Genomic DNA, 13006 nt, shown 5'->3' with positions numbered 1-13006 from the left:
GGTTTTACTGTGTATGCATATTAAATCTAGTGTTTATATTTAATTTCATTCTTCAATTTTATTAAATTTTATGTAATTCCTACACGAATTTTCAACCTTAGTGAACAAAAATAAATGGAAAAATATGAATTGAAATGGTTATTCATGGTCGGATGGAACGCATTATTTGCTTTTTATAACATTCTTATGGGAAAATCCATTTGGGTTACGAATTTTTTAGGTTACGAAGCAGGTTCTGGAACGGATTAAATTCGTAACCCAAGGTATTACTGTACAGATGCTTCATCTGGGAACGTAGAAGATGGCCATACTCAATTGAGTTATGTTATACCCCTGTCAGATGGTCAGAGGAAAAGTTCCATATGGTGGAAGTCCAGAAAATCCCTAAGAGTATAAAAATCCATTATTGAAGCAGAAGCTCTGAGTGTGGGGAAGGCCATAGAGGGATTGAAATATTTCAAACATTTGTGGGAAGAGGTAGTAGGAGGGAGAAAATTGGAAGTGTTGGGTAATACTGACAGCAAAACACTAATGACTGCAATAAAATAGAGTACTGGTGTCCGTAGTAAGAGATTAAAAATAGATATTGTAAGGTACGGGAAACATGTTTGACTTTAGAAAATGTATTAACGTATTTAAGATGTGTTATGACATCATATAAGACAAGATGGCAGTGGCATGGGGAAAAAAACAAAAACAAAACATGAGAGGGGAGAAAGGTAGCATGGATCTGGTGTGTTGGTAGGGTAGGAGAGAGCTCTGGTTTCATGGGAATATATGGGTTGTAAGTCTTGTGGTGTTGTTCAAAGTCCCAAGCTGGGTTAAAATGGAACCGAGGAATGTGAGCAGCTGGATAGCTTGAATGATTGTTGTGAGTAGAAAAGATTAAGCTAGGAAGATATTCAAATATGGCTCCTCGTTACCTACCGTAAGCCAGCCATTGAAAAAATAAAGGAGAATTTAGTTGGTGGCTGGACATGTGTGAAATATGCTCCATGCTTTTGGCAGCAAGTTTAAATGATGAAAGAACTCGTTTTTAATTGGTTTTGATAGGAATACAGGAGGAGGATACTATTAGACATTGGTCCAGCAGAATTATGGCAGTGTTTTTATCCCTCTCAAAGCAGTATCCACATTTGGGCCACTGTACTCCAAAAGCAATGAAATCTAGGAACTACCACTTCTACTGCTCCAATGGAGACGAAGAGTTTTTCCTTGGGAGAGAGGTCACTGATACCCAACATGAATTGGATATAGCCAATGAAACTTCCTTGTGATATTTCAAATGAAAATCTTGCCTTTCCCAAACATCAATCTTGTATTGAGAGGGCCCTGATAGGGTCCACTCAACCCCATCTGAAGTGTCTTCTATAGGCAGCAATTTATCTTGGACTTCTATATGTACTGCCAAACAATGATGATACAACTGCCTTGGCTCAACCAGTTCATGCAGGTTTCCCTGATAGGAAAATTCCACTAGCTGTACTTCCTGTACTGCCAGGGATTGATGATACAACTGCCTTGGCTCATCAGATCATTACAGCTTCCCTAATACAATATTCAGTTTGCTGTACTTTCTATACTGCAAGGCAGTGGTGATATGACTGCCATGGTTCATAAGTTCATGCAGACTTCCCTGGTGGAAAAATTCTGCTTGCAGTACTTTTAGAATTCTGGGAGGAACTCATGAACAGTATCAAGGATGACCCCATGTTAGTGTAACTCCTTTGAGGGCTTACTTGTTACTGAGCATCAGCACAGAGATGCTATCCATGATTTCCAAGAGGAATTCAGGTCTGTCCTGGATATGGAATCCTGTTTAATGTACAAAAATCTTTCATCCTTTAAGCTAGAGGACTGAGAGGCTGCACAGTCTGCCCAGGGAGAGAGAGTTTTCTCACCAAAAACCTTAAGTCATAGGAACAGGGTAATAGAAAACCTAAGCCCAAAAAGAAATTGAACCAGCTGTCTAGGTCCTGATTGAAATCAGAATGGATACATAAGACACAGCCTACTCACTCCCAGTGTTCCGACTGGTAGCAATAATAAGACCAGGTCAGACAATAAAACCTCAAATCAAGGTAAGTATGGGCACCAATATCTGCCCATGAGAATGATGCTGGTAACCCTTGGCGAGACACCTCAATGTGCATCCTTGCAACTATTTGAGGTTGAGCATATAGAATTTCTGGACAAAGTGGTCTTTCCCAATACTGAATGGAAGCCCAAGGGAGGTTGGTGGGGTCTACTCATGAGTAGTCAAACCTGTTGTTGCATCCCGGGTTGCGACAGACAGCCATTGATGTGGCGCCTCTATGGAAGTGCATTGTCTTTCTTCTAGTTCAGGAGTACAGTCCCAGGCACCAATGGCATTTTGCAGATGAATCTAGGCCATTGTAAAGGCGTTCAGTGGATGACATTCTCCTCCAGTGCCCTGCAATGTTTCAGAGAACCTACACACAGCCCTTGTCCTGCAGCCAGACCTGACATAATTAGAGAAGTCACTGTAGAACCACCACAGATAATAAATTTTTAGGTTCATGTGTCTCCTGTTCTTTACTGCCAGACCCTAATGGGTATAAAGAATAAAGAAAATGGTTGATAACCTGTGACTTTACCTTGGATAAAAAAAAAATTCTTGAAATTATTATTATTATGTATTACTGTATGAATAGTATTCATATCGAACAAGCTTACAGGGACCAAAGAATACAGCATTCATTAGGAAGAGAAGGTAAAGGGAAACACAAAGAAGAGATCTCACTTATTAAAAAAAACTAATAAATTAACAAATAGATAAAAATATATTAAAAAGCAAGGAGAACAGTACTAGGGCAGTAATGCATTACATCTTTGCTTGAACTTTTGAAGTTACATTTGTCTGACATCCTTAGGGAGACTGGTCCACAATCCAACAGTGTGAGGAATAAAGGACCTCTGGAATTAAGAAGTTGTATAGCAAGGCATATTTGCTGCAAAAATGAGTGTGGTGGTTATACTGAGATATGCTGGGGAAGGTACAATAATCCAGCAGCCATACCTGACATAATTAGGTAAGTCACATTTGAACCACAAAGACCAATAAAGTACAGATATTGGTTCATTTGTTGTTTTCTGCTCTTTATTGCCAAACTCGATGGGTATCCAAATAAAGAAATTGGTTAATAACCAGTGACTATGCCTCGGACCAAAAATTAACCTGGTTAGTTGGGATTTATCTGAGGATGAACAGCGGCTACACTATATACAAACATTTAAATGAAGGAAAAACCTATTTTTGGTAGCTGCTGTGAGTCCTCAAACCCAGCCACCTTCCCTGACAAAAAGGCACAGGACTGGGGTGAACAATAATCTTGCACAGACCTGAAGTGTAATGAAGTTGGCCGGCATACACTGTTGCCACATTTGAGACCCAAGGCAGTCTTAGGACAGGAAACAGTGCTCTCCTGACTTGAGTCCTTTATATTCTATCACTGTACCAACAAGATTTTCTTTGTAATTGGTTGGACCCATGAGAGTGTAACTCCTTCAAAGACTCACAGCAGTGCCTTTTTTGCATGTCAAAACCTGTTTTTTAAGCATAATGTAACTAACATTAAAAAACAAAATGAAAATAAAGAAGCCACAATACTGTAAAGATATATTCAGTAAAAGAGTAAAGAAAACCAAAGGGAGAATTCATGCTACCTGCCAACTGGAGCTACCAAAGATGACTTCGTCTCAACACCAAACAAGACAATTTACTATTTTGGTGAGTGACACAGAGTACACTCTCTATATGCGATCCTGATAAGTGTGTTACCACTTTCGTTAAATCTGAATTCAAGTCTGAGTTCTCAGTCTTAACATAAAGAAACTCTTGTAAATTAATGGTTTTTTTGTAATTTATAGAACCAATATTGTAACAAATATGTTTTCACCAAACATTCAATAACCTAGTACCTTTCCTGTAAATGGCAAATTTGGCTTTATGAAAATCTCCTTGCCAACAGACTTGAACTTCAGTGCAGTTCGTTCAATTTCAATCTTTGAATTGTCAAGAAACTCCTCCCCTGTGCCATCTTCAGTGACTACAGCTGTAGCTGATAAGCTGTAAACAGAATAATCAGGTCCATTCAGCTTGACATCTTCAGATGATATACGAATGTCTTCACATCCTGAGATCTGTAACATTGAAAACATTATTTATATTAACAGATGAAAGTTGTTGACTAAAAAAGATACCTTTCGAAATATATTATAACCATACAAAATTACAACAGTTTCACTACAATATTTATGAATGATTAATCTATTTCATCCATAAATAAAGTGCAAAAACTCTGCAACTCATATGCGATATCCATTTTATCTCAAACCCATTACGTGTACTGTCTACAACAGCCTATCTGTGTACCCTCATACACACTCCATGAACAATGCGGCCACCACCTAATTGTTTGTGAATCCAGGCCTGTCAGCACCTTTGTGGCAGTAAAGATGTGCTACCAAAATGTAGACATTTCCATTCTGATCTGGTGCAGAGGTAGCATCCTCAGCCCATGAACAAAAATTCCCACTAAAGAGTAAGTTCCTAAGTTTTATGTTTATTATTAATGTCATTTTATTTTTGTCTTATATTATCATTGTCATTGTTAAGAAATTCCCAGTCTCATGAAGAACAATCTGTGTTTTAAAAATCCACATTTATATATTAGAGAATATTACTATGTAAATCAAACATAGACTATCGAACGTTTGAATGTTGTTTCTCATCAGAGTTGATGTTAAAATGTTAGACGAGAAGAAGGTAGTTCCCTTATGAAGGGCATCTAAAAAGGTGGGCGGGGCTAGAAGATAACAGCCCTTCATCAAAGTGCTGGTTCAGGTGTTGCTCTGCTTCCTCTTCCCTTCTCTCTCCAGATAGCCCAACATCCCTTTGGATGTTTCCGATTATGGCATCCACGCAGTGCAAGCAGGAACCACATCGCAAGTTTGAAGATCAAGGAGGTTGGCGCTACTGCCTGTTGAATTTGGAATAACGTAACAACACCCAAACCAGCTCTTCGATGATGGGCTATCTTCTCATGCCATCCACCTTTTTAGATGCTCTTCATGAGGAAATTACCCTCTTCTCACTTAACATTTTAACGTCAACACTGGTGAGGTTCAAACGTTTATGTTTATTTTACACAGTAATATACTCTAATATATAATTGTGGATTTTTATGACAGATTATTATCATTATTATTACCATATTATACTTAGGGATAAAATTGAGCTTTGTTGTTAAATAAATAATTTATAGTGTGTCTTATTTCCATAGTAACCTCTAAGGGAAAAGAAATGAGAAAATGTGAAAAAGAATAATTACAATGTACAAGCAGTGTCTGGGTTGAATTAGTTGTCATTACCAACATCTCATTTTGATACATTTTGATACAAAGTGCTATTTTTTTCAAGTATACAGGACAAAGACTAAAATCCTTGGAAGAATTAAATTCCAATAAAAACCCTAACAAGGCCTTTTGTATCAGAGGAAATTAAAAATTAAAGGAGGTTGTATGAAATTCAATGCAAGTCAGCAAATAACTGATGCCATCTTTCAAATATCTATAAAGATCAGAGTAAAATTTAAATACTATAGTGATAACATTTGGGATGATATTGTAATTTCTAATATGTAAAGAAAGAAAAATAACTTTTAAAGGTAAATTATGCTCTTTTTGGTCTTCAATTAACAGTGATTAAGCTAGGCTACTGTGATGAAGTTTTTGAACGCTACATTTTGCTTATTTCATATCACATGTACACCTATCTTAAAGAGATAACATGAATAATTCTTATTACTTTTGTTTCTATACATGCTTTAAAGCAAGGTTTGATATAGAATTGCTATTGGATGGAAAGTGATTTGGGCCTTTCCTTCGACTAACTGGAATTCTAAGAAGTCCATTATAATATACCAACTTCAGACTTTATACTCTACTCTCTACATCTAATAACAAAATAACAGGTAACCAAACTATTCCACAATTCTTATTAGATTAAAATTCCAGTTTTCTCAGGTCGAGTCTAAGTACATTACTTTTACTCCCAGTATCATTCTCGGTCATCACTGTATCTTTTGCAGGATTACGCAGCAGTGCTCACCAAGCTAAAATTTTGATATTTACAGTTGAAACAACCTTTTATACTTCCCAGAATTAACAGCTTGGAAGATGGCTGCCATAATTTCATTTTGATGCCAAAGTCCCTTAAGGAGTCCTTTCAAATGGGAAAATTTATGAGGTTGCAGTGAACAAAGAAAAAGGTCATGTATGGAAAGGGAAACTTGCTACACTATCCTCTCCTTGTCTAAACTACTAATAAAGGACCTAACTTCTTGAACATTCTCAAGAACCAGTCTTTAGAAAAAAAATTGAAAAAGAAGCCTAGATGGGCTTGAGATCTTGAGATTGTGACAATAAGCAAAATGTTAAATAAGACTAGGCCACAGCAGTTTCCTAGGATGGTCTGTCCTGTTGAAGCCATTATTCTGTGATGAGAAAAAATGAGGTTTTCAAATGACTTTATCATGTTTAGTGTGGGTCTGCAGACACTCAATGGAAGAAAGGCATAAACTTTTACAACAAACCAAGGGAGCCATCTTTCAGGTTGCTGATTCTGGGAAAGAGGGAACAAAAACTGATAAGTACGGCACTTTCTTAATATCAAACAGGTCAGCCTGACATGAGGTTACAATGTAAAAGATCACTTTCTGACCAAACCTCTGTCCACTCAGAAACCCATTAGTTTAAAACTGGAAGCATTAATATTGTCAACACAAGGTCTCATCCAACTTAGATCTAGATACAGGGATCATAAGGAAAATTAAGACCCCTTACACTTGACATTCTAAGGGAGGAATTGTTTACTGTGAAAAAAGATCCTATAGAGAAAATATAAAGAAAATAAACTATTTATACCATTTCTAATGCTACATTTTCATAAAAATGCCCAGAATGTTATCACACCAGACAATAATTTCATGTTAGAAAAAAAATCTTTGGCCAGGATGCATCAATCACTTAACTGTATTCATTATAAAGCCTAAGAAAGAAATAATAAAAATTTTGGCTATGGCAAAGGTAAATGGGTTAGTTTGAAGAAATGGATTTGAAGAGGCACTCAAGATTTAACTGATACCACCCCGATTGATTTACCATAAGGTGACTTGGAGCTTACTCATGCAGAAGCTATATCAGACAAAGATGAAAAGCAGGGACAGAAAATAGGTCTTCATAAGATAATATTGCTGAGGGACTGCACTGGTTCAGTGTTCACATGCAGCATATAAATCAATATTTAAAGAAATAAAAAGTAAAAAAAAAATAATTAAATAAGATAAGACAGAAATCATATTATGTTTCCCCAAGAAAAATACAGGTCAAACAGAAATACTAATTTTGCATTTCCAGAGGGTCAGAGCCAGAATTCCATCTGAAAAGAGGATGAAGTTCTGATGGGTGCTGTAACTGCTGCCTACTAATGAAAACAATGAAGCTCTGATGGCTCGCCTCCACTTACACAATAAATAATAATAATGCCGTTTATCTAATAAAACTCTGATTGCTGTATGTGCATAAATCCCTTTAGTGCAAGTATAATAACAAGTAATGTACCAGAATGTTTGAACTGTTATCATTTTCATCATTGTCATTCAGCATCACTGAATAATTGTGAGAAAGACTAAGCAAAAGTGGACACATATTACATATGCATATGGTGATTAAGGTACAGTATTTAATATACTGTATCTGTAGTGTTACTTTGATAGGTACTGTGTTTTTTAGATTTAATGCCTTAATAGTATACTGTAGCATCTAATTACCAGTAGTGTGCAAGTATTCACCACTTCTAAATAAATTAAAGGTATCAGTATGTATTGTATAATATTTGCATGCAGTATATAAATGCAATTGTTCTTTCCAGAAATATTTGAATTCAGCCGAACAGTATATGAAACTTTTTTTTCTTTTACTATTATTGAAAAAACGTAAATGTAACATTGTATTTTTCTTTATTGCATCTTGCTTCACTTGAATTATTGGCATCGCAGTTCCACTGTATAATATATATATATATATATATATATATATATATATATATATATATATATATATATATATATATATATATATATATACAGTGGGCATCGCTTATTCACGGATCAGTATTCACGGATCCAGTTAATCACGGGTTTTTTTCTTGGACCGTTTGTCATGTAACATCACTGGTATGAATCGCTGCATCACGGGTTTGTTGTGTTGCGTATGCGATGTTTTTCGGTAGGCTAACCCTCGGCCGTGGTCCGATAACTACCAACATTCATTTAAAGACTCATATAATGATATTAACTGACAATAAAGGTAATAAAACCATTCTCACCTAATATATTATTGTCCTATCTTCGAAATAAATAGCCTATTCAAGGTTTATGTAGACGTTCATTGGTAGGCTAAGCGTAGTTGCAGTGCGATAACCACCAACGTACACAAACATTCACATTATGATATTAACTGACAATAAAGGTAATAAAACCATTCTTACCATATATATTATAGTCATATCTTCATAATAAATAGCCTATTCGAAGAATAATTCCACATCATTGCACTCAACTTATCGTCGGAGTGGCCAGCCACAAAATGTAAGCATATACCTTACGTACGAAAATGGTTTATGTATACGGTTGCGTTCAAAGCGACATTTTTTGTTTTGATAAACTTTTAGAAATTTTAATAGTAGTGTAGTGTAATTACAGTAGTAATAACATTAAGGCTAAAATTAATTCGAACTTCATTATTATTTTGGCAGTATTCGTATATAACTTCTCTGAACAATGAAGTCATACAAACGCTATTTGTCATAGATTATCGTAAGTATTGCTGTTTGTTATTGGCGACGAAGCGTAAACGAAATACATAAAAGCATTTTTACCTTATATATTATCGTCATATCTTCATAATAAAAAGGCTATTCGTGGAGTAATTCCATATCAGTGAAATCAATTTTATCTATGCGAGGCCAGCCAGCTGACAAAATGTACGTATGTATATGAAAATCAAATTATGGTAGCGTTCACAGCAAGATTATCTTTCGAAATTTTTATAGTACTATTCATGCTACGTAGTAATAATGTTTGGAATATACGTAACATTAATTTTCAATACAAAATATCATCGTTATTTTGGTACTGAATAATAGTTTAGAATTATCATACATACACTGCATTGTTATGGGGTTGTGCCAGTGATAAAACAACCAAAATAACGTTCTCCTTTAAGTCAACGCGTTTAGGAAAAACATGACATAGAATCGACTTTGCGACTTCGTTCACTTTGATATTTTTAACGATACAATAACTATCATTGTACTACTAAAACCATCTTCACATAAGTAATTTTTTTCTGTAAGATATGTGTTGTTACAAAAGCTAGCTTATACATACATAAAAGGCTTTTATAATTTAAGTCATCTTAGATATACATATGTACCCAAACTCATTGTGGGGAAAGTTACTACTGTTTCCTCGGATATTGAAATACTTTAGCATCATTCAAACACTTTAATAATATAATGCATAAATACTAGGCTATACATATTTACATCGTATACAAATACTACATACAGTTATATACACATACTTTTTAATATACAAAGTTAACAGTTATATACACATACTTTATATACAAAATTAATCATATGAGTAGTGATCAGACGACAGCTGTGCACTGGACTACGTACGTACTACTTGGAAGATAAAACAAACAAAAATTTTGTTGTTGTTAGTCGCCGGGATAGATTAACATTTTTCCAGAGATTAAAGAGCTGAATTTTGTTTTGAAGGTATGTCAACCGCGTTAGTAAATAGGTATCATCTTCTAAGGAATTTTTTTTTTTTCTCTTCTTTTTGCGGAAGAATCTTCAAGCCATTTTGCATTCAAAGTAATGAGAAGGAATCATTCTATTCTTCATGAAATCAGTAAAATACTTACACTAATACGTGTAATAAAAACTAAAACTACGTACTGTATGCAAAACACATACATCATCGTTAGCTTCGTGTGTGTAAACGTTCATTCTAAGAAATTACAGAGTAGTATAACTAACACCTGATTGGTTGGTTGGTAGCCATGGAGATCTGTTATCCAATGACTGCCCTCTGCTTCTGTTCTATTTATAGACATACGCCATGGATGGCACTAGGTTTGAACGTTACCATGTTCGTGATTTTCTGACTGCTGACGGCAAAAATTACTCAATAATTTTCTTTATATAATTATTCCTTCGTGAAAACAATAATATATATCGCGGTGACATACCTTCAAAACAAAATTCAGCTTTTTAATCTCTGGAAAAATGTTAATCTATCCCAGCGACTAACAACAACAAAATTTTTGTTCGTTTTATCTTCCAAGTAGTGCGTACGTAGTCCAGTGCACAGCTGTCGTCTGATCACTACTCATATGATTAACTTTGTATATAAAAGTATGTGTATATAACTGTTAACTTTGTATATAAAAGTATGTGTATATAACTGTATGTAGTATTTGTATACGATGTAAATATGTATAGCCTAGTATTTATGCATTATATTATTAAAGTGTTTGAATGATGCTAAAGTATTTCAATATCCGAGGAAACAGCAGTAAATTTCCCCACAATGAGTTTGGGTGCATATGTATATCTAAGATGACTTAAATTATAAAAGCCTTTTATGTATAAGCTAGCTTTTGCAACAACACATATCTTACGAAAAATTACTTATGTGAAGATGGTTTTTTAGTAGTACAAATGATAGTATTGTATCGTTAAAAATATCAAAGTGAACGAAGTCGCAAAGTCGATTCTATGTCATGTTTATAACTTTAACGTATAGTGGTATGAAAAAACAGCAGTGTGTCGTAGCGATGCGTCATCAATATAGTGGTATGAAAATACCACATGGTGTTGTAGCGATACGTAATCACAAAGTACAAATCCTTTTCCCGGACCATCCTCAGAATTTTACGGCTCTTCAACTTCAAGATCGATATGGTATAAAATATGATATTGTTAAACTACAATAAAGTTTTGTACATACTTACCTGGCAGATATATACTTAGCTATAGTCTCCGACGTCTCCGACGTTCCCGACAGAATTTCAAATCTCGCGGCACACGCGACAGGTAGGTCAGGTGGTCTACCTTACCCGCCGCTGGGTGGCGGATGTACGAACCACTCCCGTAAGCTTGTCAGATTTTTCTCTTCCACCTGTCTCCTGAGGGGAGGCTGGGTGGGCCATTAATCGTATATATCTGCCAGGTAAGTATGTACAAAACTTTATTGTAGTTTAACAATATCATTTTTGTACATGAACTTCCCTGACAGATATATACTTTGGCTGATTGGCACCCTTGGTGGAGGGTAAGAGACAGCTCAATAATACAGGTAAGACGGGAAACAACTAATGTTGTAGGATATAAAAACCTTGGTTCTCACTTTTTCAGGATGAAGACTTCATAGATACTATCTCTGAGTCTGCATTGCCTGGAGAGCTACAGCTAGGACGTGACCTGATGCTGAAAGACTCTCGGATCTACCACTGGGATATGTGATCCCCCTATTGTGGTAGAATCCAAGTCGGATGCTGTTAGAGGGACCTTGTCCGCTTACCTAACAGATCCTTACCACTACCTCTGCAAGGAGCCAAAACCCACCAGACCACCTAACCAAAATACAAAGGGTTAATATTACGACAAAAAGAGGTGCCTCCTGCAACCTCTTTCAGACAACCAAAAAACAACAATATAAAATATAGGGTAACATATAAAAAACACACAGGATAAGTTTCAGCTCCCTGCCCCAGCACCGAATCCGCCGATAAACCAAAAAGACCCAAGGCGAAGCATTTATCATATGTGATTTTTACATCACGTAGGTAGTGGTTTGCGAAAACCGATTGGCATCTCCAAAAAGTCGCCTCCATCAAGTTCCGCACAGACATATTTTTTCTGAATGCAAGCGAAGTTGCGATGGCTCTCACCTCGTGAGCTTTCACTTTCAGTAGTCTAAACTGATCTTCCTTACAGGCAACATGTGCCTCTGTAATAAGGCTTCTCAGAAAAAAGGAAGAGCATTCTTCGACATGGGCCGAGTGGGGTCCTTTACGGAGCACCAAAGTACATCTTGATTAGCCTTAAGTTGTTCCTTCCTCTTAAGGAAATACTCATAATTCTCATAGGGCAAAGAGTTCTTCAGGCTCTTCCCCTACTAGAAAAGATAAACTACGAACTTCAAAGCTCCTGGGCCAAGGGCGTGATGGGTTTTCATTCTTTGCAAGGAAACTTGGAAGAAACGAACATACCATAGAATCTTCCTTAAACCCTACATTGCCCTCAATAGCTTGGAGCTCACTCACTCTTTTAGCTGTAGCTAGGGCCAAAAGGAAGATAGCCTTCTTCGTCAAGTCCTTGAAAGAGGCTAAGCCAGGAGGTTCGAATCTAGACGATCCAAGGAATTGTAGGACTACGTCTAGATTCCAGTTCGGTACTACATGAGGACGCTTAATGGTTTCAAATGATCTAATAAGATCATGCAGGTCCTTATCATCGGATATATTTAAGCCTCTATGCCGAAATACCGCCGCCAACATACTGCGGTATCCCTTAATAGTTGACACAACCAGATGACATTCTTCTTTGAGGAAAATAAGGAAATCCGCAATTTGGGTCACAGAGGTACTGGAAGAGGAAATGTTCTTCCTCTTGCACCAACGTCTGAAGACATCCCACTTTGACTGGTATACACGCAAGGTGGAAGGTCTCCTCGCTCTTGCGATTGCTTTAGCAGCTGCTGCTGAAAAGCCTTTCGCTCTGACCAAACTTTGGACAGTCTGAAACCAGTCAGACTGAGAGCGAGGAGATTTTTGTGGTACCTGTCGAAGTGGGGTTGTCTGAGTAGATCGCTCCTTAGCGGGAGCGATCTTGGGAAGGTCCACC

The 13006-nt window shown here is 36.5% G+C and overlaps 1 protein-coding gene across 7 annotated transcripts in view; it reads right to left on the bottom strand.

Moving 5' to 3' along the window:
• Positions 1–13006, bottom strand: part of LOC135215322 (alpha-2-macroglobulin-like) — a 494644-nt gene that overhangs the window by 327982 nt on the left and 153656 nt on the right. For all 7 annotated transcript variants that reach the window (XM_064250089.1, XM_064250270.1, XM_064249915.1 and 4 more), the window contains exon 7: positions 3943–4164. In XM_064250089.1, coding sequence (XP_064106159.1) covers positions 3943–4164 — 222 coding nt within the window. The remainder of the gene's footprint in view (positions 1–3942; positions 4165–13006) is intronic.

Source organism: Macrobrachium nipponense, chromosome 11 (genome assembly GCF_015104395.2).
Source record: "Macrobrachium nipponense isolate FS-2020 chromosome 11, ASM1510439v2, whole genome shotgun sequence".
Lineage (NCBI taxonomy): Eukaryota > Metazoa > Arthropoda > Malacostraca > Decapoda > Palaemonidae > Macrobrachium > Macrobrachium nipponense.
This window is presented reverse-complemented; position numbering and strand designations above follow the sequence as displayed.